Source organism: Panthera tigris, chromosome A2, assembly GCF_018350195.1.
Source record: "Panthera tigris isolate Pti1 chromosome A2, P.tigris_Pti1_mat1.1, whole genome shotgun sequence".
In the NCBI taxonomy this organism is placed as follows: Eukaryota; Metazoa; Chordata; class Mammalia; order Carnivora; family Felidae; genus Panthera; species Panthera tigris.
The window spans coordinates 152,185,218-152,208,986 of record NC_056661.1 but is presented as its reverse complement, the minus strand read 5'-3'; the positions used below and the strand labels follow the sequence as shown (position 1 = coordinate 152,208,986).

The following is a 23,769-nucleotide window of genomic DNA, read 5'->3' as shown; positions in this document are numbered from 1 at the left end:
TTTTTTTTAAGTTTCCCTATTTAAGTGAGATCATAAAGTATTTGTCTTTCTCTGCCTGATTTATCTTACTTAGTATACCCTCAAGGTCCATCCATGCCATTGTTATGGCAGGATTTCCTTCTTATTATGGCTGAGTAATATTTCCCTGTGCACATATACGCCATCTTTATACGTTCATCTGTTGATGAACAGTTAGGTTGTCTTCACTCTTGTAAATGATGCTGCAATGAACACGGGACTGCAGGCATCTTTTCGAGACAGTGATTTTGTTTCCTTCGGATAAATACCCAGAAGTGAAATTGCTGGATTCAATGTGTTGTTAACTAATCATCTTTCTGGTGGGAAATGACTCATGCTTTGTATCTACTCTAGACTGAGGCCTCTCCTCGATTGGCTTCTGGGATCAGCTGTGCCTCAGCCAGCTGTTTTCTTTAGCCAAGGACATTATAACTGAGGGGACTACCCCTTTCTTTCCCTCTCTCCTTCCTTTTATAAAACTTTGAGTGCCCACCATGCACGAGGTAGCTTAGAGAGAAACAAAACATGGCCATGTCCATTAGGAGCTTCTAGAGCAGATGGTGGTGAAAGGAGGGAGGGGTGAGGCAGTGAGAAAGAATGTCAAAAGGTAGGCAGAGCCAGATCCTGGAAGGCCCTGTAGATATTGATTTAAAAAATTGGATATTTTATGCTAAGAAAAGGAAGGGCCCATTAAAGGAGGCAGGAAGGTAGGGGAGCTTCACTGAGCTGAGCCTTATCTCTGGCTGGGTTTGTTTGTTTTCTTTAAAGATAATGTAAAATTCTTGAAATTTTTGAAGCCTTTAGTAGTATAAATAAAGATACTCTAACAGAGATACGAGCCTGGCAACTCCCCTGGAAAATATTTTGGATCTGGCCATACTAAAGCCTGGATATTTTGGAAGGTATTGAGTTGGTTATACGTTTCAGATAGTACTTAAAAAAAAACAAAAATCATTGCCTCCAAAGGAGGTAGGCATTGGCCCACTGGTTGGTTTTGAAACTCTACACTTTCATACATTTATACTGGTAACCAGTTAGATTACAGTCCAATGTGTACCAACAGCCCTTCCTCAGTATTTTCCTCCTGGGTATTATTTGTTGTAAAGATGAAATTAGAATGGCATGAGCTTATACATAACAATATTTGTCTAACCATTGACCAAGGGAACAGACTGATTCAACGGTCTGGCAGTTAGTTGAGTGTTCCTCCAGCATTCCTATGAAGGGGAATCCTTCAAGATTGTGCAAGAGTACACAAGTGGCTTTGGGCCCTTGACTTGCAAATTTTCTAAAGAGGCTTTCATAACAATCCTAGAGGAAATATTAATTCAGAAAAAAAATCTACCCACAAATCCACAAATCTCAGCAGAAACAGCCATAACTTCTCAGTTTTTAGGTTTTATCCTTATCAGCTATATTTTTATGTAACCCCATGTCCATTGTTTACGTTATAATTTTCTACTTTTTGCATTTAACTATCACTTTGTAAACTATGTTTTAAATAATGGGCTGTTGTCCAAAATATTTTTAAAGGCAGAATTATTTTAAGAAAGGTTTTTTTTTTTTTTTAATGTTTATTACTTATTAAGAGAGAGAGAGAGAGAGAGAGAGAGAGAGAGAGACACGGAGTGTGAGTGGGGAGAGTTAGAGAGGAAGACACAGAATCTGAAGCAGGCTCCAGGCTCTGAGCTGTGAGCACAGAGCCTGATACGGGGCTCAAACTCATGAACCGCGAGATCATGATCCGAGCCGAAGTTGGATGCCCAAGTGACTGAGCCACCCAGGTGCCCCAGCACTATTTTTTTTTTTAATATATGAAATTTACTGTCAAATTGGTTTCCATAAAACACCCAGTGCTCATCCCAAAAGGTGCCCTCCTCAATGCCCATCACTTACCCTTCCCTCCCTCCCCCCCCATCAACCCTCAGTTTGTTCTCAGTTTTTAAGAGTCTCTTATGCTTTGGTTCTCTCCCACACTAACCTCATTTTTTTTTCCTTCCCCTCCCCCATGGGTTTCTGTTAAGTTTCTCAGGATCCACATAAGAGTGAAAACATATGGTATCTGTCTTTCTCTGTATGGCTTATTTCACTTAGCATCACACTCTCCAGTTCCATCCACGTTGCTACAAAGGGCCATATTTCATTCTTTCTCATTGCCACGTAGTATTCCATTGTGTATATAAACCACAATTTCTTTATCCATTCATCAGTTGATGGACATTTAGGCTCTTTCCATAATTTGGCTATTGTTGAGAGTGCTGCTATAAACATTGGGGTACAAGTGCCCCTATGCATCAATACTCCTGTATCCCTTGGGTAAATTCCTAGCAGACCCCAGCACTATTTTTAATAGAATCATTGAGCATATAGAGCAAATGGTTAAGAAGCGGTTAAGAAAAAACTTCGTTTTCTCCCCCAACTTTCTGCCACTATAGTTAGTGTTCAAAATTTAGGGTAGTGATTATCACTGGGTGATGTGCATGTGGGGCCCATGGTGGAGTTCTCTCTGCAACGTGTATGAAATTTTCCATCATAAAAAATACTAAAAATTCAATTTTTTTCTGATATTAACATGCTTTTTTTGGGAGGGAGGGGAACTAACATTTGCAGGAATATTTTTGTTTTATTGTTTATTTTCTAATAATTAGAAAATTTATTAGACCTTTGGTAAAGGTGTCTCTTAGGTAGATTAAAAAAATATCTAGCATGATCTTCTCCGTCTTTTAACAGGTGACCTTAATCCACTTTCATCTATTATGGTTGTTGATTCACTGACCATTGTTTTTGTTAAATGTTGAATTGATACAGTAGAATTTTTAGAAACTGTGTGTAAGGTATAAAGAATAATGATACAGTAAACACTGAGTGCCATCACTCTGAATGAGATAGAGGTGACCACAGTGATGGTGTTAAAGCCCTCTGTGTGCCCTCCCCTCCCCCCTCTCCCTTCCACTCTCCTCTGCACTCCTCCCCCCTTGGAGATAATCACTGTCCTGAATTTTGTATTTTTCTTTTCTTTGTTTCTGTAGAGTTTTATCGCATATTTAGTCTTCTAAATAGCATGTGATTTAGCTTTGCACATTTTAGTTTTATGTAAATGAAATCATGTTTATTCTTTTGCAACTTTCTGTTTTCTTACATCGTTTTATTTTTAAGACACCATATTGTTTCATGTTTCTGAAATTAATTCATTTTCACTGCTGGGTAGTGTTTCTTGTATTGAATGTACCACACTTTATCCATTCTATTGTTGTTGGACATTTGAATAAGTGAGAAATGAGCTTTCATATGTGTGTGTGTGTGTGTATTTTTTTTTTTTTTTAGAGAGTCAGGGAGAGGGGCAGAGGGAGAGAGAGAGAGAGAGAGACAGAGAATCTTAAGCAGGCTCCATGGTCAGTGCAGAGCCTGATGTGTGGCTCGATCCTACCACTCTGGGATCATGACCTGGGCTGAAATCAAGTTGGGCCCTTAACCAGCTGAGTCAACCAGGCACCCTGAGCTTTCAAATTTTTTAATTATTTGCCAAATCTTAGTAGTGCATTCACAAATTGTGCCCAACAGAGAGATCCTCACCTATTACATTTTGAATTTCAATACCTATATTTTACATTTCCAAGATTTCTTGTTTTTAAAGTTTATTTATTTTGAGACAGAGAGAGTGAGCACAAGCTGGGGAGGGGCAGAGAGAGTGGGAGAGAGAGACTCTCTCCCCCACTGACAGTGTGGACCTGTCAGAACAGAGCCCGACTCAGGGCTTGAACCCATGAACTGTGAAATCATGACCTGAACCGAAATCAAGAGTTGGATGTTTAACTGACTCAGCCACCCAGGCACCCCACATGTCCAATGGTTCCCCTTTTATATTTACCTGTTTTTTCATTTTAGGACATGCTTATTTAATAATTTAGTGGTGTGTGTGTAGGGGTGTGTGTGTGTGTGTGTGTGTGCGTGTGTGTGTGTGTGTGTGTGTACGTGGTGCTCTTTGAGCATTCTTAAAAAAAACCTTAAACTCTTTTTCAGACTATTCCATAAAAATAATTGCACCCAGTGTGAGTTTGTGTTCTGACTGTTGATTTTGTTGGTGATTTTTCTTATCGTAAGATTTCTTCTTGAGACTTACTCATTTTGTATGCTCATTTTGGAAGGAAGATTGTTTCTTAGTTTTTGATTTTGTCTTCTTGCCTATCGTGCTCCCGTTTCTCTATGTAGCCTTTTTCTCTTGCTCGTACCTGGTTCTCCAGACTCCAACCCAGAACTAGCGATTCCTCTTCTTGTATTTTATCAGTACAGTGTGTTTGAGGCGGAAGGAATTCTCAACATGTAAATTCACTTTAGCTTCCCTTTTAAGTGTTTGAAATGGGGGAGAGACACATACTTTGCTGAAATGCCTTGGCTTCCCGAAGCTAATTTCCATCCCCCCAAAGTGTTTTCTAATCCTCCCCATTTGGTGAAAACGGATCTAGCTTGTAGCTCTGCGGTCATACTGTGTTGCACTGAATGGGCCACTCAACTCCAGGCTACCTTATGATGCACTGAATTCTTTTTGATATTTAGTTATTTGTAGTGGTGAAGGTAGGGCAAATGTCATAGGACTTTCTGCCTGCTTTACCTTCTTTTTCCATTCTGCATAGACTCTTCTAGAAAAACTGGAAGGAGAATTACAGGAAGCCAACCAGAACCAGCAGGCTTTAAAGAAAAGCTTCCTAGAACTGACCGAACTCAAACATCTCCTGAAGAAAACCCAGGACTTCTTTGAGGTTGTTATCTGGGGATTGATTATTTATTAAAGGGAACTTTCCCCCAGGGCCTCAAGTTTCCATTTTGAAAACTGACTGGTTTTGGAATATGCATAAATCACTGTGTTTCTGTCCCATGGCTAGGTCATTAGTGAGGGGGAGGGTATTCTGGGTGAAACATGTTGCCGTTGTGAACTAAAGGCAGAAATATCATGGCGCTCATTAAAAAGTACGTGCCCTAAACACGCAGAACAAAGTCAGAACAAAGCATGAGATTGGACAGGTTTGGGCTTTAGGTAGTAAAAGACTGGGGAAGGTTTTGATCTGGCAAGGAGCACTCCACTTTTTGAATTCTACTAACTCTTTGTGGGAAATTAAAGTTTCATTAAACATGGGCAAACCCTTGAGACGCAGGGAGATTTTAAGGTAGTCCAAATGCATGTAAAAGAAAATAAATGGTTCTTTGACTTTCAGACCGAAACCAGCCTAGCTGATGATTTCTTTACGGAGGATACCTCTGGCCTCCTGGAATTGAGAGCTACGCCTGCATATGTGACCGGAAAGCTGGGGTTAGTGTCTCTCTGCTCTGAAAGTTACAAGTAGATGGGTTTCTGGTCCACAGCTCGGTGCCTGGTTGGTGTTGGATTTCCCTGAGTGTTTGAGTGAGTGAATGAATGAATGAATGAATGAACTAGCCCCTGGAATGATGACTATTTCAATAAATATAAGGCCTCCACACAGTAATAAACCCCAGAGTAACCTTTTCAGATTGGTGGAGTGATAACTTGGAGTTAGTGGTGAAACTAACATGCTGGAGCCTGAAGAGTACAATGTTTGTGTTGTCCCCACACGCAAGGGCAAGACTATGGCAAGAATTGTTTAGATGGGTTTTCGCAACTGTTCCCTGCTTCCTTATCTTTGGAATACTGCTTTGATAATAAAATAGATTTGGAGTTTGACATCTGAAGTGCAATTAGAAATGAGGTAATTATGTGAGCAGCTCATCCATAAGGAGCAGCAATGTGATATGATGATACCCACCAAAATGTGTGGTGATTCAAAATGGAGGGATTTCATTCAGTGTCCAAGTCAAATTGATGAATCCGTATAGAAAATATTTGATCAGAAGGTAATATGGGGTCAGCGTAGGTTTAAACTAATAGATCGCCGAAAGTAACCATTTTGAAATGAGTATAAAGTTTCTGTCAGAAATTATCTAGACACCTGGATGGTTTTAAAAGTAGAGATGAATGGAAATTAGTATGTATGTTACACTTCTATTTTTTAAATTAAAGTTTATTTATTTAGAGAGAGAGAGGAGAGAGAGAACGGGTAGGGGAGGGGGGCAGAGAGAGAGAGGGAGAGGGGGGGAGAGAGAGAGAGAGAGAGAGTGCGCATGAGTGAGCACATCCTAAGCAAGCACCACATTCAGCACGGAGCCTGATCTGGGGCTCTGTCTCACCACCGGAGGGGCAGGACCTGAGCAGAAATCAAGAGTCAGAGGCTTAACTCACTGAGCCACCCAGGCGCCCTGTATATTTCATTCTTAGTACATTATTTGTAAAAATACCCAGAGCCCATTGTTGAGCAGTTGGGATAGTTCCTTTCTTTAGTTCTGATGCCATAACAAATGGTCTAGTGTATTTCTAATCGCAATTAAGTGAATACGTAGTATCGGGGTGATTAGGGAAACCTCAACACGTGAGAGGAAACACGACTTGGTGGGGTTGGGGCTCTGATGCAGGGTGGCCTCCCTACGCCTGCCACCAAGGGCCGAGTCGTTGCCTCCTGCTCAGGGCGAAGCGGGCCTGTGTCTCCTGGTGGCACATCCTCACGTCCTACGGGGCCTTCTCCCTGCCTCCCGCTCTCCGTGCTTCAGCAGTGCCTCTGTCTGACTGCCCAGGTTCACGGCCGGTGTGATCAACAGGGAGAGGATGGCTTCCTTTGAGAGGCTGCTGTGGAGAGTCTGCCGAGGGAACATCTACCTGAAGTTCAGTGAGATGGACGTGACTCTGGAGGATCCCGTCACGGTGGGTGTCCCAGGCTACAGAGAGCTCTCTCCTCGGCTTCCTGGGGCCTTGGGTCTGCGGGGTGGGGGTGGGGCTTCTCTGAAACAGTGAGTCTGTAGTTCTTTGAAGCTAATATCTGCTTCCTTTCTTTTCTCTGCCCCCCCCCCTTTTTTTCCTCGTTTCTTTTATTTTTAAAATTTTAAATCCAAGTTAGTTAACATATAGTGTAGTAATGGTTTCAGGAGTAGAATTTAACGACTGATCACTTACATGTTAATACCCAGTGCTCATCCCAACAAGTGCCCTCCTTAATGCCCATCACCCATTTAGCCCATCTCCCTGCCCAGGTCCCCTCCAGCTACCCTCAGTTTGTTCTCTGTATTTCAGAGTCTCTTCTGGTTTGCTCCCCTCTCTGTTTTTATATTATTTTCCCTTCCTTTCCCCTATGTTCATCTGTTTTGTTTCTTAAATTCCACATATGAGTGAAATCATATATTTGTCTTTCTCTGACTTATTTTGCTTAGCATAATACAGTTACTTCCATTCACATTGTTGCGAATGGCAAGATTCCATTCTTTTGATCACCGAGTAATATTCTATTGTATATATATTCATGGTATATTTTATTAAAAACTTTTTTTTTAATTAATTGATTATTTTTTACATTTATTCTTTTTTGAGAGACAGAGCACGAGCAGGGGAGGGGCAGAGACAGAGAGAGAGACACAGAATCCGAAGCAGGCTCCAGGCTCCGAGCTGTCAGCACAGAGCCTGACACAGAGCTTGAACTCACAAACTGCGAGATCATGACCTGAGCTGAAGTCAGATGCTTAACCAGCTGAGGCGCCTCTATTTTTAAAATTTTTTAACGTGTATTTATTTTTTTTTAACATTTCTTTCTTTCTTTTTTATATTTATTTTTTAGTTTACATCCAAGTTAGTTAGCATATAGTGCAACAATGATTTCAGGAGTAGATTCCTTAATGCCCCTTAACCCATTTAGTGCATCCTCCCTCCCACAACCCCCTAGCAACCCTCTGTTTGTTCTCTAAATTTAAGAGTCTCTTGTGTTTTGTTCCCCTCCCTGTTTTTATATTATTTTTGCTTCTCTTCCCTTATGTTCATCTGTTTTGTCCCATGAAACCCTCATATGAGTGAAGTCATATGATATTTGTCTTTCTCTGACTAATACTTTCACTTAGCATAATACCCTCCAGTTCCATCCTTGTGGTTGCAAATGGCAAGATTTCATTCTTTTTGATTGCCAAGTAATACTCCATTGTATATGTATATACCACATCTTCTTTATCCATCCATCTGTTGATGGACATTTGGGCTCTTTCCATACTTTGGCTATTGTTGATAGTGCTTCTATAAACATGGAGGTGCATGTGTCCCTTCAAAACAGCACACCTGTATCCCTTGGATAAATACCTAGTAGTGCAATTACTGGGTCGTAGGGTAGTTCTATTTTAAATTTTTTGAGGAAGCTCCATTCTGTTTTCCAGAGTGGCTGCACCAGCTTGCATTCCCACCAACAGTGCAAAAGAGATCCTCTTTCTCCACGTCCTCGCCAACATCTGTTGTTGCCTGAGTTGTTAATGTTAGCCATTCTGACAGGTGTGAGGTGATATCTCATTGTGGCTTTGATTTGTATCTCCCTGATGATGAGTGATGTTGAGCATTTTTTCATGTGTCGGTTGGCCATCTGGATGTTGTCTTTGGAGAAGTGTCTATTCATGTCTTGCCCATTTCTTCACTGGATTATTTGTTTTTTAGGTGTTGAGTTTGATAAATTCTTTATAGATTTTGGATACTAACCCTTCATCTGATATGTTGTTTGTAAATATCTTCTCCTAGTCTGTTGGTTGCCTTTGAGTTTTGCTGATTGTTTCCTTCACTGTGCAGGAGCTTTCTATTCTGATGAGGCCCCAATAGTTCATTTCTGCTTTTGTTTTCCTTGCCTCTGGAGGCCTGTTGAGTAAGAAGTTGCTGCGGCCAAGGTCGAAGAGGTTGTTGCCTGCTTCCTCCTCTAGGATTTTGATGGCTTCCTGTCTTACATTGAGGTCTTTCATCCATTTTGAGTTTATTTTTGTGTCTGGTGTAAGAAAGTGGTCCAGGTTCATTCTTCTGCATGTCGCTGTCCAGTTTTCCCAGCACCACTTGCTGAAGAGACTGTCTTTATCCCATTGGATATTCTTTCCTGCTTTGTCAAAGATTAGTTGGCCATACGTTCGTGGGTCCATTTCTGGGTTCTCTATTCTTTTCCATTGGTCTGAGTGTCTGTTTTTGTGCCAGTATCTGCCCCCTTTTCTAAAAAAAAAAAAAAACCTACAAAAGTTCAGTTCAAGGTCTGATTGTTGGTAACACCTCCAAGACACAGCTCTACCAGTTCCTGGAAGTTTAGCTAAGAACTGAGTTCAGTCAGTGCAATCCGAGCTTCAGTGTGCACAGGCACATGAGTGACCCTGGTACCTAGTTAAATGCAGATTCTGATACAGTGGGGTGGGGGTGGGGCCTCAGATTCTGCCCTGTTTTTTTTTTAGAGGGTTTATTTTATTTTTTTTTTAAGTTTATTTATTTATTTTGAGGGCGAGGTGCAAGCGGAGGAGGGGCAGAGAGAGACAAGGAGGGAGAGAATCCGAAGCAGGCTCCGCACTGTCACTGAGGAGCCGTGAATTGTGAGATCGTGACCTGAGCCAAGATCAAGAGTCAGATGCTTAACTGACTGAGCCACCCAGGTGCCCCCAGATTCTGCATTTTTAACAAGCATACTGATAATGGTAGTCAGTGGACGGGATGCTTCAAAGAAGGATGCTGAGAGGGCTCTTCGCGGAGTGCCACGCACTTCCTGCTGTTAATTCCGTACGGTTTACTTCCTCTGCCCTTCCAGTTAGTATTTAAATTCCCTTACTTAAAAAAAAATTGTTTTAATGTTTATTTTTGAGAGAGAGAGAGAGACAGAGCATGGTCAAGGGAGGGGCGGAGAGAGGGAGACACGGAACGTGAACCAGGCTCCAGGCTCTGAGCTGTCAGTGTAGAGCCAGGCATGGAGCTCGAACCCGTAGACTGTGAGAGCATGACCTGAGTTGAAGTCCAGTACTTAACCAACTGAGCCACCCAGGCGCCCCTAAGTCGCCTTACTTTTTAATTCCAAGTTGGGCTTATTTCTGAGTGTCATCATCTTTTCCAGGATAGAGGGGGAAAAAAATTAACTTGGGTTTTATTTCATGGAAAACAATTTCATAGTTAAATGAAATTTAAAATAGGAAGGAAGCTTACTTGTCTCTAGTGCTATTTTTCTCTTGTTCATAAGCCATAGGCAGGTCGTAGTAATAAACATGGGATCATTTTTTTGGCTTTCTCTTGATCTGAGCTAATACAAAATTCCTCTATATCACTATGTGTCCCTTATAGATATTATTTCAAAAATTGACTTTAAATCATCACTTTGACCACCATGTTTTGGCATGTAATAGTCATGGTGGTAGAGACAGTATTTATAAAGTCAGCATCTGGAAAAGGATGACCTTAGCCTGTTAACATTGAAGGTCACTGAGCAGATCAGATGAGATCAGAGCAGATTCCTGGTTCTGGTGGATTAAGGGACAAGTGGAATTGAAGGGTTCAGAAAAGGACCAGTGTTTCTTGGACAAAGGAAACTTTGGAAATAACGTAAACCAAGTAGCTCCCCAAATCTTAAATACCCCTCACCTGCTGCCAAAGAGACGATTCAATTTATCTTCTTTTTAATTGATGCCTAGGTTTTCCAGTGAGTTGATGTGACATTAACTATCTATTTATGGACTTTATTTCCTGTGTTTCTCCAGAATATAGACACTATGATGAACATCTTCGTGCATGTGGATTATTTTCTTTTGAATTATTTCCATGATATAAATTCAAGGAAATAGGGTTGCTGGTTTAAAGGGTATGGGCATTTTCATGACACTTGATGGGTCCTGACAAATGACTTTTCAGTGGGGCCATACCTGATTCCAGTGCCCTGAATGGTGTGTGGTTATAACTTTTCCAACAATGGATTTCATAATTTTACCTTTACCCCCATCCACCCCGAGCTAAATAAGAGCAAAATAGCTCATTTCTTTGCTTGAACATTTTCATATATATTTGTGAAATATGTATTTTCTCTTTCTTGTGAACTGTCAAACTTGAACTTTCGATTTGCATTTTAATCAGTGTTCTTATGGTCATACAGTGAGTCAAAAATTAGACATGGCTTTATCTTTGTTAAACATCGAACACCCACTCACCCCTGAAATATAGAAGTTGTGTATGAGTTGGGGCACCTAGGTGGCTCAGTTGGTTAATCATTCGACTTTGGCCTAGGTCATGATCTCGCCGTTCCCGAGTTTGAGCCCCGTGTTGGGTTCTGTGCTGACAGCTTGGAGCCTGGAGCCTGTTTCAGATTCTCTGTCTCCCTTCCCCCACTCATGCTCTGTCTCAGTTTCTCTCTCAAAAATAAATAAACATTAAAAGTTGTGTGTGAGTTAACTTTAGCGAGCTAGGTCAGCTATTTTCATTTTAAGCTTTATAATATCCTGGTTCCTGTCTTCTGCATGGTTTCTTGTTTATCAACCTGTCTCTTAAGTGTGGGGTTAGAGCTGAAAACAGGCCCAGCTGTAGTCCAGCTAGTGTAGCCAGTTGTTGGTTGTTATTTTAAGGCTGTTTTGACCTGTTTCAGGGGCCTTGCCTTCAACCATAAGGAATAACGAATTAGATTAACTGGGAGAGGGTGAAGTTTTCTTCTTTCTTTCTTTCTTTCTTTCTTTCTTTCTTTCTTTCTTTCATTTGGATGCTTAGCCGACTGAACCACCCAGGTGCCCCAAATTTATAATTTTTTTAAATATGAAAACAAGATTTTACATTTCTGTTAATTATAACCACAAAGAAAACATTATATATATATATAAATATAATTCTGATTTTTGATTTTCCAGAAAGAAGAAATTAAAAAGAATATTTTCATCATATTTTATCAAGGAGAGCAACTCAGGCAGAAAATCAAGAAGATCTGTGACGGGTAAGAGACTGTTCATGGCTCTTTCATCAGGGATTGGGTCATGATTAGGTGAAGAGGGATGGGAGACAGAGTACTCTTGACTGGGCCTTCTTTGAGATCCCTTAGGATTTTAGAACAACTTTCTGACATTTGACCAGATAATGTTAAACATGAGACTGATTTTTATGGGGCACCTGGGTAGCTCAGTCAGTTAAGCGTCTGACTTCGGCTCAGGTCATGATCTTGTGGTGAGTTCGAGCCCTGCGTTGGTCTCTGTGCTGACAGCTCAGAGCCTGAAGCCTGCTTTGGATTCTGGTCTCCCTTTCTATCTGTCCCTCCTCCACTCGCATTCTCTCTCTCTCTCTCTCTCTCTCTCTCTCTCTCTCTCTCTCAAAAAAAAACCAACATTAAACAAATTAAAAACAATTTTTTTTAATGTTTATTTATTTTTGAGACAGAGACAGAGCATGAAGGGGGAGGGTCAGAGAGACAGGGAGACACAGAATCTGAAGCAGGCTCCAGGCTGAGCTGTCGGCACAGAGCCCGACAGGGGGCTCGATCTCACAGACTGTGAGAGCATGACCTGAGCCGGAAGTCGGAAGCTCAACTGACTGAGCCACCCGGGCGCCCCTAAATTTTTTAAAATGCAAATAATTTTTAAGAGCTGTGGGACTAGGAGCAGAGAGGACTTGAATCAGCAAAACTCAAGGTAACTAAAAGTAGACATTGTAATCAAGTAAGTGTATTCCCTCTCACACCCTTTATCAGCCACTAATGAGTAGGCAAACTGCATGCTGAACTGTTTCTGATTTTACAGAATCGTTTTATTCCAGCAGAAATTATTCAGTAGGGAAGGACGTTATTGCATTAATATATTCTGGGGAGAAGAAGAGACAAGTCACGCTGTGGTCTTATTTACATAACAGCCCACAGTTTCTTTGGTTTAAACGAAGCTCATTCATATAATAGAACCATAGCTTTAATTCAAATAGTGCGAGCGATGCGTTGGGAACCCTTAGAACTGGGATTCGCTTTCCGAGTGCCAAAGAGACAGTTATTCTAGAAAAGGATGGTCATCCAACCGAAGCCAGTGATGGCTAGCAGAAGAGGACATGCGGAATGTTTTTCCGCAGTAACCCCCCGCCTTGTGACCTTTGGAATGTATGAAACACAGGTTTCGAGCCATCATATATCCCTGCCCGGAGCCTGCAGCGGAACGCAGAGAGATGCTGGCCGGCATCAACGTGAAGCTGGAAGATTTAATCACCGTGAGTGAGGCGTTGAGGCGCGTGACCTACCTCCCCCACTTCCAGAGAAGTCCTGTGTCCCAGGGCCCTCGCTTCCAGCCTGGCTGGAATGGTAGCTGTGCTCGCCCAGCTACCACTGCAGGAGATTTCGTAATCAGAAAGCAGAGTTCACGGGGGTGCAGGGGGTGATTGGGGATGTCAGTACTGCTCTTCCTGGGCTGAGAACTGACCGCAGCCCCAGTCGGCTTTTGGGTGGCCAGCCCAGTCTGATATTATCGCCGAGGCCACATCTATGGTACAGCTAACTAGCCAATTCAGTTGACCAACCAGTCCGACTGATTCTTTTTCCATGGACTCACACACTTCTTTGAGCTGACCAATTACTTCTGTAAAAACAGTGAGTGAGTCCTGTTTCACCGAGGGCACACACCTCAAATTCAGATCCTTTTGTAAAGTTAGTCGTCCCCCAGGGTGACACTCAGCACTTCTGTGATTAGAACACTTGCTTCAGTAAACTTTCAAAGTAGTCTCTGAATGCTGCTGGGCCTACGTCAGGTTGTTTATTGTAGATGAGTGCGTTCCACCGGAACTTTCTGTGGACATGTCGTCTGACTTGCAATGCCGTGGCCATGAGCTCCACGTAACCACGGAGCACTTGACACGTGGCTAGGGCAGCTGAGGAACTGAATGTTTTTTTCACTTTTTTAAAATTTGTTTTTTAAATTTTTTAACATGTATTCATTTTTTTTCCTTTTTTTTAAATTTTCTTTTTTCTTTTTTAAAATTTACATCCAAATTAGCTAGCATACAGTGCAACAATGATTTCAGGAGTAGATCCCTTAGTGCCCTTACCCATTTAGCCCATCTCCCCTCCCATGCCCCCTCTAGTAACCCTCTGATGTTCTCCATATTCATGAGTCTCTTCTGTTTTGTCTCCCTCCCTGTTTTTATATTATTTTTGTTTCCCTTCCCTTATGTTCATCTCTTTTGTTTCTTAAAGTCCTCATGTGAGTGAAGGCATAGGATTTTTGTCTTTCTCTGACTGACCAGGAACTGAATATTTATTTTCAATTCATTTTAATTAAGTTTAAAATTTTAATGGCCGCATGTGTCTGCCATGTTGGTTGTTAGCACAGTTCTGGATCCACCGTGAGTATCTTCAGGAATTAGGTGTGCGAGTGTGTGTGTGTTTCAGAGCTCTTAGGGTAACAAACATCTTTGCCTTCCCAGAAAAATCTTTGCTTAATTTCTTTAATCCCTTCTCCTCCTTCTTTCTCACTTGTCAAAGAGACTGTGCTTCCCTAAAGCAATTACCCTTGAACTCCTTTCCCTGAACGCTCCCTACTAGATTTTAGGAAAACCTCATGGGGAAAAGAAGTTATGCCAAACTTACGCTCCTGGGGAGCCACCTGAGAATGTTGCTGAGAGGGGTACTCTCTTGTAGCCCTGAACAAAAATGAATCCCATTAAATAAATAAACTCTGTGGGCAAAATTGTCCATTCCCTCCTTCATTAATTCACTTGTCATTTATTGAAGGCATTAGGTACGAAAAGCATTTTGATAGATGTATTAATTTCCTCGGGCTGCTATAACAAATTACCACAAACTGGGTGGCTTAAAACAACAGAAATTTATTCTCTCATGGTTCTGGAGGCTGTAAATCTGAGATCTAGGTGCCAGCAGGGCCGTGCTTCCTCTGAAGGCTCTAGGAAGGGGTCCTTTTCTGTGTTGCCCCCACCTCCAAACTCCTGGGTTGAAAACCTAATGCCCAAGGCGACGGTATTAGGAGGTGGGGCTTTTGGGAAGTGATTGGGTCATGAGGAGGGGGCCCCCGTGAATGGGATTAGTGCCCTTATGAAGGAGGCCCCGGAGAGCTCGCTTGCCCCTCCTACCATGTGAGGATAGCCCAGAAGAGGATCCTCACCTGACCGTGATGGTGAGTGCGTTGATCTCAGACCGCCAGCTTCCAGGACTGCAAACGATAAGTTTTTGTTGTTTGTAAGCCACCCTCTATGGTATTGTATTATAGCAGCCCGAAGAGACATAGACATCTCCCTAGCCCCTGGTCGTTGTCTGCAATCTTTGGTGTTCCTTGGTTTGTAGATGCCTCACTCCAGTCTCTGCCTGAATCGCACAGGGCATTCTTCCCTGTGTGCCTAGATGTCCAAATCCCTTATAAGGACACCAGTCATATTAGTTAGGGCCCACCCCACTCCAGTATGACCTTAACTTAATTCCATTTGCAAAGACCTTGTTTCCAAATAAGGTCACATTCATAGGTACCAGAGGTTAGGACTCAGCCTGTCTTTTTTGGAGACACAATTCAACGTATGACAATAGTACTGTAAAGAATTTAGAAGAAAGGAAGATACAGTCTTTGCCCAAGGGTTTTAACCTCTACAAGGGAAGATACTCTGCTCATGAGGGTTGAGGGCGGGTAAGGGCCACAGGGCGGGGGAGGGAGCCCAGAGCGGAAGAAGCCTTTATGACTGACGAGCTTCCATTTTGCCTCATTGCTGCGGGGCTCCCTGTGAGTGTTCCTTGCTTCTCTGTGTGTCTGTCTCGCCCAGGTCATCACACAGACAGAGTCTCACCGTCAGCGCCTCCTCCAAGAAGCAGCTGCCAACTGGCACTCCTGGGTCATTAAAGTGCAGAAGATGAAAGCTATTTACCACATCCTGAACATGTGCAACATTGACGTCACCCAGCAGTGCGTCATTGCTGAAATCTGGTTCCCGGTGGCAGACACCGGGCGCATCAAGAGGGCATTAGAGCAAGGCATGGTGAGTGGCGATGGAGCAGGGGAGGGGGAGGAGGAGTCGCGTCCAGCCTCCGCAGCCCCTCTGTCAGGCGCTAAGGTTGTCATCCTCCTAAGTCACACGAACTTCATAAGTGACTTGCTGGTGACAAGTGGCAAGTCTCCTTCATCTTTGTGTCTTCAGTTCTTTTTCATTTCTTTAATTTTTAATGTTTATGTATTTCTGAGAGAGAGAGAGAGCGAGCACGTGCACACAGGTGGGGGAGGGGCAGACAGAGAGAGAGAGAGGGAGGGGGCCGAGGATCTGAAGCAGGCTCTGTGCTGTCCGCAGAGAGCCCGATGCGGGGCTCGAACTCACGAACTGCGAGATCACGACCTGAGCCGAAGTTGGACGCGTAACTGACTGAGCCACCCAGGCGCCCCTGTATCTTCAGTTCTTAATCTCGTGCTGGGCATGTATCAGAAAATTCCTTTTCTTCTCGATGTTTGACAGATATCCACCATCTCTCTGATTTACTGCAAGCGCATGTTGAGCACTGATGTGCTGGTCACTCTGCTAGATGAGACTGTAGGTCCCGCGTGCGGTGTGACCGTAGGTATGTCCGTTCCCTCATGAAGGTCACCGTCTGGCCGGAAAGACAAACAGCCAGACCCCTGTGCTCACTCTGTGCCCACAGCTATGCTCTGCACTCTGTACCTTGGTTAATCTTACAGCCTTCGTCGTTCACCTCTCCAGATGGTCACTGTGCGCCAGGAACAGATCCAGGGCTATGCAGGCAGAACGAAGCCCTGGTCTGACAGACTTTCTAGAAAGGAAGACAGATAGTAGGCATGTCCATAACTAATGTGATTTCAGGTGGTGATGGTGGTGAGCAGGAGGGCGGCAGATGGTGGAGGATGGGGTGGGGAGAGACGGGCTTTGTTCTGATCACCTGTTCACCCCGTTGGTGAAGAAAGGAAACTCTGCCCTAAATGGTACAAGATGGCCAAACACACAACACTGGCCATCGGACACATGAAGCTGGCAGCGGTTGATTAGTCACATATGCTTATAGCCCAGGGCAGGAGGACACCACTCCCCACACAGGGCCGCATGGAGGTTGTACTTGGGGCTTGCACTTGGGGGCACAATGAGCCAGCCGGGCTATGGGAGGCAGCCTCCCACAAGAGGAGGGGGTCTGGTTTCCATGGGAGGACGTGAGTAGCTTGTTAGAATACCTTTCTGGGGTGGCAGGGGGGTGAAGCCCATTGGGTCGAAGACTGGGTAGTGTGCAAATGGTCTGGCCTATGGGAGAGCTAGCTGGGTGGGGAGCCCTTCCCCCTCCATGGGAGGCAAATCTGATGAAAACAGAGGAACTCGTGGCTTGGACTTTGGGGCCCTGTGAGACTCAAAGACATCAAGGTGACACCTGGAATTTTAGGTCTTACAATACTGTGATAGGGCTGTTGCCCTCAGAAGCCCCCTCTGAGCGGGTGGCTTGGAGCAGGAGCAGGTGACAGGATAGGAGGGAGAACTTTCAAGCTGAAGGATCTGGAAGTAAAGGCCTTGACATGGAATTGGCCTAGGAGGCAGGAGCTATCTTTATCCCCTTTGTACATATGAGGAAACTGAGTCACACAAAGTACAAGTAACCTGACTGTGATCCTGAAGCCAGAAGGCTGGATTTAAATGTCCCCATATGGTAGTCCAACAACTGCTCAAATGGGGCACCTAAAAAGAGCATTTCACCCAGCTTGGGAAGGGCAGGGGTGCTCCCTGGAGGAAGTGATGCCTGAGCTGAACCATGGAAGGGTCATCAGTGAGCAGGTGGATGGAGGTGGGGAGGAGCGTGGAGTGCAGGCCCACCTGGCTGGAGTGAAGGTGTGGCAAGTTTCAAGAATGGGAAGAAGGTCAGGGAGAGGCTGCAGGGCAGGTCCTGAAGGACTTAACAGTGGTATAAGGGATCTGATTTTATGCCCATGCTAGAGCGGCACAATCCAGGTTGCATTTTAGAAACATTTCCGTGCGATATGGACAAGACAGCAGGGCCACCGGGGAGGTGTCCTGACGCACGTATGTGAACTAGACAGGGTCATCCTGTAATCACAGAGGGGCCAAACTTCTACAAGTCTGCTTCGGACTGTTTCTTCAGTGTCTTCAGCCCTCTGAAATAACAAGTCTTTCCCAGATAGGAGTAGAAAGCTCTACGTGGGTAGGAGGTGAGGAGAGAAGTGTAATAGGCTAACTTTTGTTGTCAGCATCACAAACAAGCAAAATATACTTACTCTATGCCACTTGTTATGTCAGCTGCTGGGGCACATGTTAAGAAAAATGAAGCACCATAATTCTTGCCCTTAGGGAGATCATAATCTCACACATGAAAAGATATATCACAAGAGAGTAAAGAACTCCACCGCTTGCGGTGGGACCTAGGGGAAGTTACTTAACCTCTCTGGACCTTTGTTCCCTCATCTGTCAAGTGGGGCTGGATAGGAAGGTGATACGGACCTCATGGCATTTTAGGAGGATTGATGGGCAGTCATTTAGCCAGTGCTAAGTCCCACTGAGTATGCAGACTTTGGACTGACCGAAAGGTTCCTGGGGAGTGAGCCTGGGGAACGGTTCATACCTGGGTAAGTGAAGAAGAGAGATGGCTGGTGTAAAGTCACCTGGTTTCTGTGCAGAAGTAGTGGGGGTGAAGGTGTGAAGGGAGTAATCGTCAATATTGGAGGGAAGTCTTGATGACCAAATGGAAGAATTTTGATTCCATTCTTTAGGTAATAGGAAGCCTTTGAAGATTTTTGAGTAGGGGAGTAACATGACGGAAGCAGTATTTGTTTTATTTTATGAAAGAAGGATTGCACCATCTGGCGCATAGGCTAAATGGGGAGGCTCAGGGCTAGGCTAGTGGTTATGGGAGCAAGAAAGAGAAGGACTTTAAAGGGACAATCAGCAGGATTTGGTGATCGATTGATTGAACCAGGAGAAGAGACGCGTCTGATGATTCCCAAGGTTCAGGGATCTGGAGAACGGAGTCCGCTGAAGGAGCAGGGAGGCCAAGAGAGAACCTGGCTTTGGGGCAAGTTGATGAGTTTGATCTTAGGCTCCTGGATATTGTGGGGTTGCTGAGACATGAGAGTTTGAAAGCCCAGACAGGAAATTAAAACAGAATCGAAACTGGGGAGGGAGTAGGACCATTTGGAAGAAAAGGGCAGAATCAAGAAAGTGGGTTAACTCTTGAGGGTGTGAGTAGAGAGAAAGGAAGAGGAGAGGACCCAGAACTGGGCATAACAGGTGAATTGGCAGGAGCAGGAGAATGGAAATGGCCAGAACTCCACTCTCTTGATGACTCTCCTGTAAGATAAATTAGATATTAGGAAGGTATTTTACAGAGTGGTCATGGGTGTCAGAGAGGTCAAGAAATTGTCCCAAGTTCACCTATAAGGGATGGCAGGAATTGGACATCCGTGTGCTGACATTCTTCCTTACGTTTTTGTCAAATTTTTTTTTTTGTTTTTTTGTAGGAACTAAGTGGCTCCTCCATGGTCCCCATCCTGACTGCAGTGCAGTCTAAAACATCTCCTCCCACATTTAACAGGACCAATAAATTCACAGCTGGCTTCCAGAATATTGTAGATGCATATGGTGTGGGCAGTTACCGGGAAATAAACCCAGGTAAAGTGTCTGATGCATTGTATAATGGGGCAACTTGAAAATGAAAACTGGTTAAGATTTACCCCTTGGGTGGCCTAGGAGGTGAACTGCTTAAAACTGGATCATTCCTAAAATTTTGTTTGGCTTCCTAATGCCCTGCATTGGTTGCCTAAATGGTGATTAGTGAAAGATTTGTTCTTTGTCAAGATTTCACCTGTTCTCCCTTGAACCATCGCCTTATTAGGCAGGCAAATTCAGTTCTTGTTTCCTTAACGATTCAGTGGGGTCATCTCTCAACATTTTCACAGAGCTGTAGCTGTTTTGTGGGTGAGATGGGAACACACAGCTGGCTTCCAGGACTTGGAGTCAGAAGACTGGATTCTAAGTGACATAAGCTGTGTGATATTGGTAGTCTGGTTTGTGAAATAAAAAGGGTAGACCAGGTGCCCTTCAGCCACGTTGTCTATAGTGCTCTTTTTCTCCAAGCAGAGTCCTAATCTTGTGACCTGTAATGCAGCGACCCCATAGGCTGGGTATCCTGTGAGTAGAGGTGTGTGATACATGTGGAGTATACGAAACACTCAGAGATGGGAAACTGGTTTTAAGACCCGATACATTTTGTGATCTTGGGCAAGTCACCAAACTGCTTCAAAACTCAGGTCATCTGTAAACAGGGACTTATAATGCTTACTTATTGATAAGCTGATGTGTGTGCGAGCTCAGCAAATGTTGGGGATGGGGAGGGAAGACAGAATCAGAAAGATACGAGGGAACCAGCTTGTGGGTCACGGATCATGTTAGACAGATCTTTGATGGAGCCACTGGCTGTCGGAAGGACTCAGGCTGTTGTGGGTCTCCCCTCTATAGCTCCCTATACCATCATCACATTCCCCTTCCTCTTCGCTGTGATGTTTGGAGACTGTGGTCATGGGATTATCATGCTCCTGGCAGCCCTTTGGATGGTCCTTAATGAGAGACGCTTGCTCTCCCAGAAGACCAACAACGAGGTGGGTGTCCATCGAATATCTTGCCTCAGTTCTCCGAGGTTATAAGTAGAATATGAAAAATGTGTATGTTGTTTTCACCAAAGAAACAAACCTGTCTTATGAAAAGCAAAGGATAGAAAGTAAAAAGGGGCCAAAATTCAGCCTAGAAATTCCTGTCCAAAGGTCAGTGCTTTGGATGGTATGGTGCAATTTCTTTCAGCATTTTTGTTTTTTGTACATTGCTTGACAAGGCATTGATCTCTATTTTTAAGTTTTTTCCCTCCTAACATGAATTTTTTTCTTTGATTATAAAAAATCAATATATGTTTATTTTTAAAATTGGGAAAATACAACAATTTAACTACCTAGAGAAAATTACAACTAATGTTTTTATCTATCTTCCTGGTTTTTTCCTGGGCTTATACACAAATTTTTCAACATTTTTAAAAATAGGGATCACATATTGCATATTAATTTCTGGCCTTTTTTTTTCACTTAAAATATCACAAATAGTTTTTCTCATGGCAGAGCCCTTCTCCCACAATCAGTCCATGATCAGTGTTCTTATGAGCTCTGTGTTCACTGGAATACATTTTGTAAGCTGGAAACATGCCTTTAGCTGTGTTCTGAATTTTAAGAATATCTGCAAACTTTTATTACAAGTTGTCTTAACTAGAGCTAGTTCAGTGATGTCACAGCAGCTTAATCATAAGCGAGGTTAGTGGGAAACTCCACCTCTGGCCAATATAGTTTTGTGTGACCAACACTGTAACAGCCGTAGCTTCCTAGAATAAAGAATTGAAATCTCAGAGCTACACTTTGGCAGGTCTGTGAATGATTGACACCCATCATCCAGTATTATATAAAGCACTTGACTCTTCTTAGTGGACGTGCTTAGACAAGACTTGATTTTATGACAGAATGAGTGGAGCTTTGACTTGCCATGAAATTTAGCTGCCATATGCATCCAGCTCGGAGCTTGTCTCCTAGAAGTACTTGAAAGAGTGACTGCACACTTTCATGTCCCTCCATAACGTGTGAGGCCTCAGCCTCCGCTTCAGTTATGTTTTCTAACCAGTGATGACTTAAAGATTATGAGGCTTATATGGTTTTTCTTCCACAGTAACAACCACCGGTCTAGGACTTTTCTGACTGATGCCTGTAGGCTCGGGGAAATCATGGTGTGTGTGCTCTCTTTGGATCACTTTGATGTTGCCCCGTGCTGTGGCCCCTCTGTGTGGGGCCTGTGTGCCTTGCCGTGGATGTTCCACTGGTGCTGGAGACATTCCATAACACATTCCCCCCCACCCCGGGGCTCTGGTGCCAAGCCCCCTGACGGCCATCTTCTCTGTCTCCCTGAGACCAGATCTGGAACACCTTCTTCCACGGACGCTATCTGATCCTCCTTATGGGCATCTTCTCCATCTACACGGGCTTGATTTACAATGACTGCTTCTCCAAGTCTTTCAACATCTTTGGCTCTTCTTGGAGTGTCCGACCGATGTTCAGAAATGGCACGTGGAAGTAAGTTTACAGACAGAGGTGGGTCACTTGCTTGGCTGCCCAGGTGGCTTCAGGGGCACTTTTCATGGTCAAGAAGTCTATGCCTGGCTCTGCTCAGAGGCGTGCCCACAAATTCAATGAATGATTCCATTTTATTTACCAAGTGAGCAACCTCCAACCAGTCCCTCCGTAACTGTGCTGGTCATTCTATTGTGTGGAGATAGTTTGTAACATTTCAATTAAGTATATATCATGGTGTCCGTAGCATGTGCCAACACTACTGTGAAAACAAATAGTGAAGTAGGTACAAACTGGGCATCTTGGTGTCAGTCACAGAAGCTAAGTTCCCCGGAGGAGAAGGTTGCATTTGAAGCAGACCTAGTTCCAGCAGGGGACTGGACGCAGTGAGCACTTAGGACAGAAGCCTGATGTGGTGTTGAATTATATAAATCACTGGTTTCCAGTGCTCGAGGCCCCAGACTCACCTGAAGGGCATTTTCTTTGATGGTTCAGAGTGACTCCATTCAATGTCAAAAGCAAAGGAGGGGGTGGCTAGTTTTCATAAGCAGCTCTCTGTGTTTGTCTTTTGGGTGATGGAGTGAGGAGGGCAGGTAGGATAGAGTAGCTGGCGAGGAGTGGCTGCGTGGGTGGCTGTGTCATGGGGGGGTCAATGCATCCCCCCTAGTTTCTTTGCTGGTCCAGCTTCCTTGCAGTAGAGGACAGGACTATTAAACAATAAGGAAGGGAAGGAAGGAAGGGAAGGGAAGAAGGAAAGGAAGAAGGAACAGAAGAAGGAAGGAAGGAAATGAAGGATAGGACATTTTCCAGAATCCAGATGGCTATATTGACAAGTGCTTTTGTTTTTGTACTTGCTTTACAATTAAGTACCCTGAAGAGATGCCTAGGAGAACAATGCTTTCATAAATTTAAAGACAAATTACTTGGTTCTGCTCTTTACATGTAAACTCGTAAGCATAGCGATGGACTTTGAAGCATGTTAAATCAGCAGAATTTCACCAAACTACCTACATGAAATCTCATTTACCCAGGAGCATGATTGGGAAAGGTCTGAGTCACTTGGCTTTTTGTCATTCTGCAAATGTGGGCTCAAGTACTCTTTCATGCACCTGTGAATGGAATGACCCCTGCCCCAATTCAAGGCTCTCGGAGGCCAAGCCCAGTCTGAGGGACACTCAGCCACATGCCAGGCATCACTTGTATGAAGTGGGACCTTATTAACAGGGAGACAAAAGAAAATTGCAGTCATCCATCAGAGTGGCAAAGGACACAGCAAGCTGGTTTTGGTCACCAGTCACAAGCTAGGTCTTGAGCTTGCTTTCCCTGAGAATTGACTAGGGGCACTGTCACAACGTTCTTCAGCCAAGGACCACCAGAAGCATTCCTGGCATCACCCAGAACTGAATTTACTAACTCAGGGAGGTGGTGTACCAGTGGGGGAGCATGGGCATCTCAGCAAGAGGACGTAGGGAAAGGGCCTACAGGGTCTGGCTTCTAGGAGGATGAGGGCAATGTTTGGTCATTTTTGTGGTTCAGGCATTGCCCTTATTTTGATAGGTCCATATTTTAATATCAGATATGATGTGGATCGGTCTTGTTTTTGTCTGGATCCACCAAGGTCAGAGGGTGGCTTTGTCTGATGTTGGTGTTCTGTGAACTTGTTTATGTCAACAGCAGAGATCATGCCTTAGCTGTGGGTGCCTGTTCCCTCTTATCGGGAGTGGCTTTGTCCGCACACAAACAAACCTCTTCTAGTTCAGTGTAACCGTATGCACTGAGCCATGCATTAGGATCTGTGTCTGAGATGGCCAGTGAGGCCATCTGTTCCCACTGTGT

General features: G+C 43.8%; 1 protein-coding gene across 1 annotated transcript in view; it reads left to right on the top strand.

Moving 5' to 3' along the window:
- Positions 1-23,769, top strand: part of ATP6V0A4 (ATPase H+ transporting V0 subunit a4) — a 92,202-nt gene that overhangs the window by 26,974 nt on the left and 41,459 nt on the right. The window contains exons 6-14 of the mRNA XM_042973280.1: positions 4,650-4,775; positions 5,229-5,323; positions 6,658-6,784; positions 11,725-11,807; positions 12,961-13,054; positions 15,605-15,817; positions 19,297-19,447; positions 20,294-20,433; positions 21,779-21,936. Of these exons, the coding sequence (XP_042829214.1) occupies positions 4,650-4,775; positions 5,229-5,323; positions 6,658-6,784; positions 11,725-11,807; positions 12,961-13,054; positions 15,605-15,817; positions 19,297-19,447; positions 20,294-20,433; positions 21,779-21,936 (1,187 nt within the window). The remainder of the gene's footprint in view (positions 1-4,649; positions 4,776-5,228; positions 5,324-6,657; positions 6,785-11,724; positions 11,808-12,960; positions 13,055-15,604; positions 15,818-19,296; positions 19,448-20,293; positions 20,434-21,778; positions 21,937-23,769) is intronic.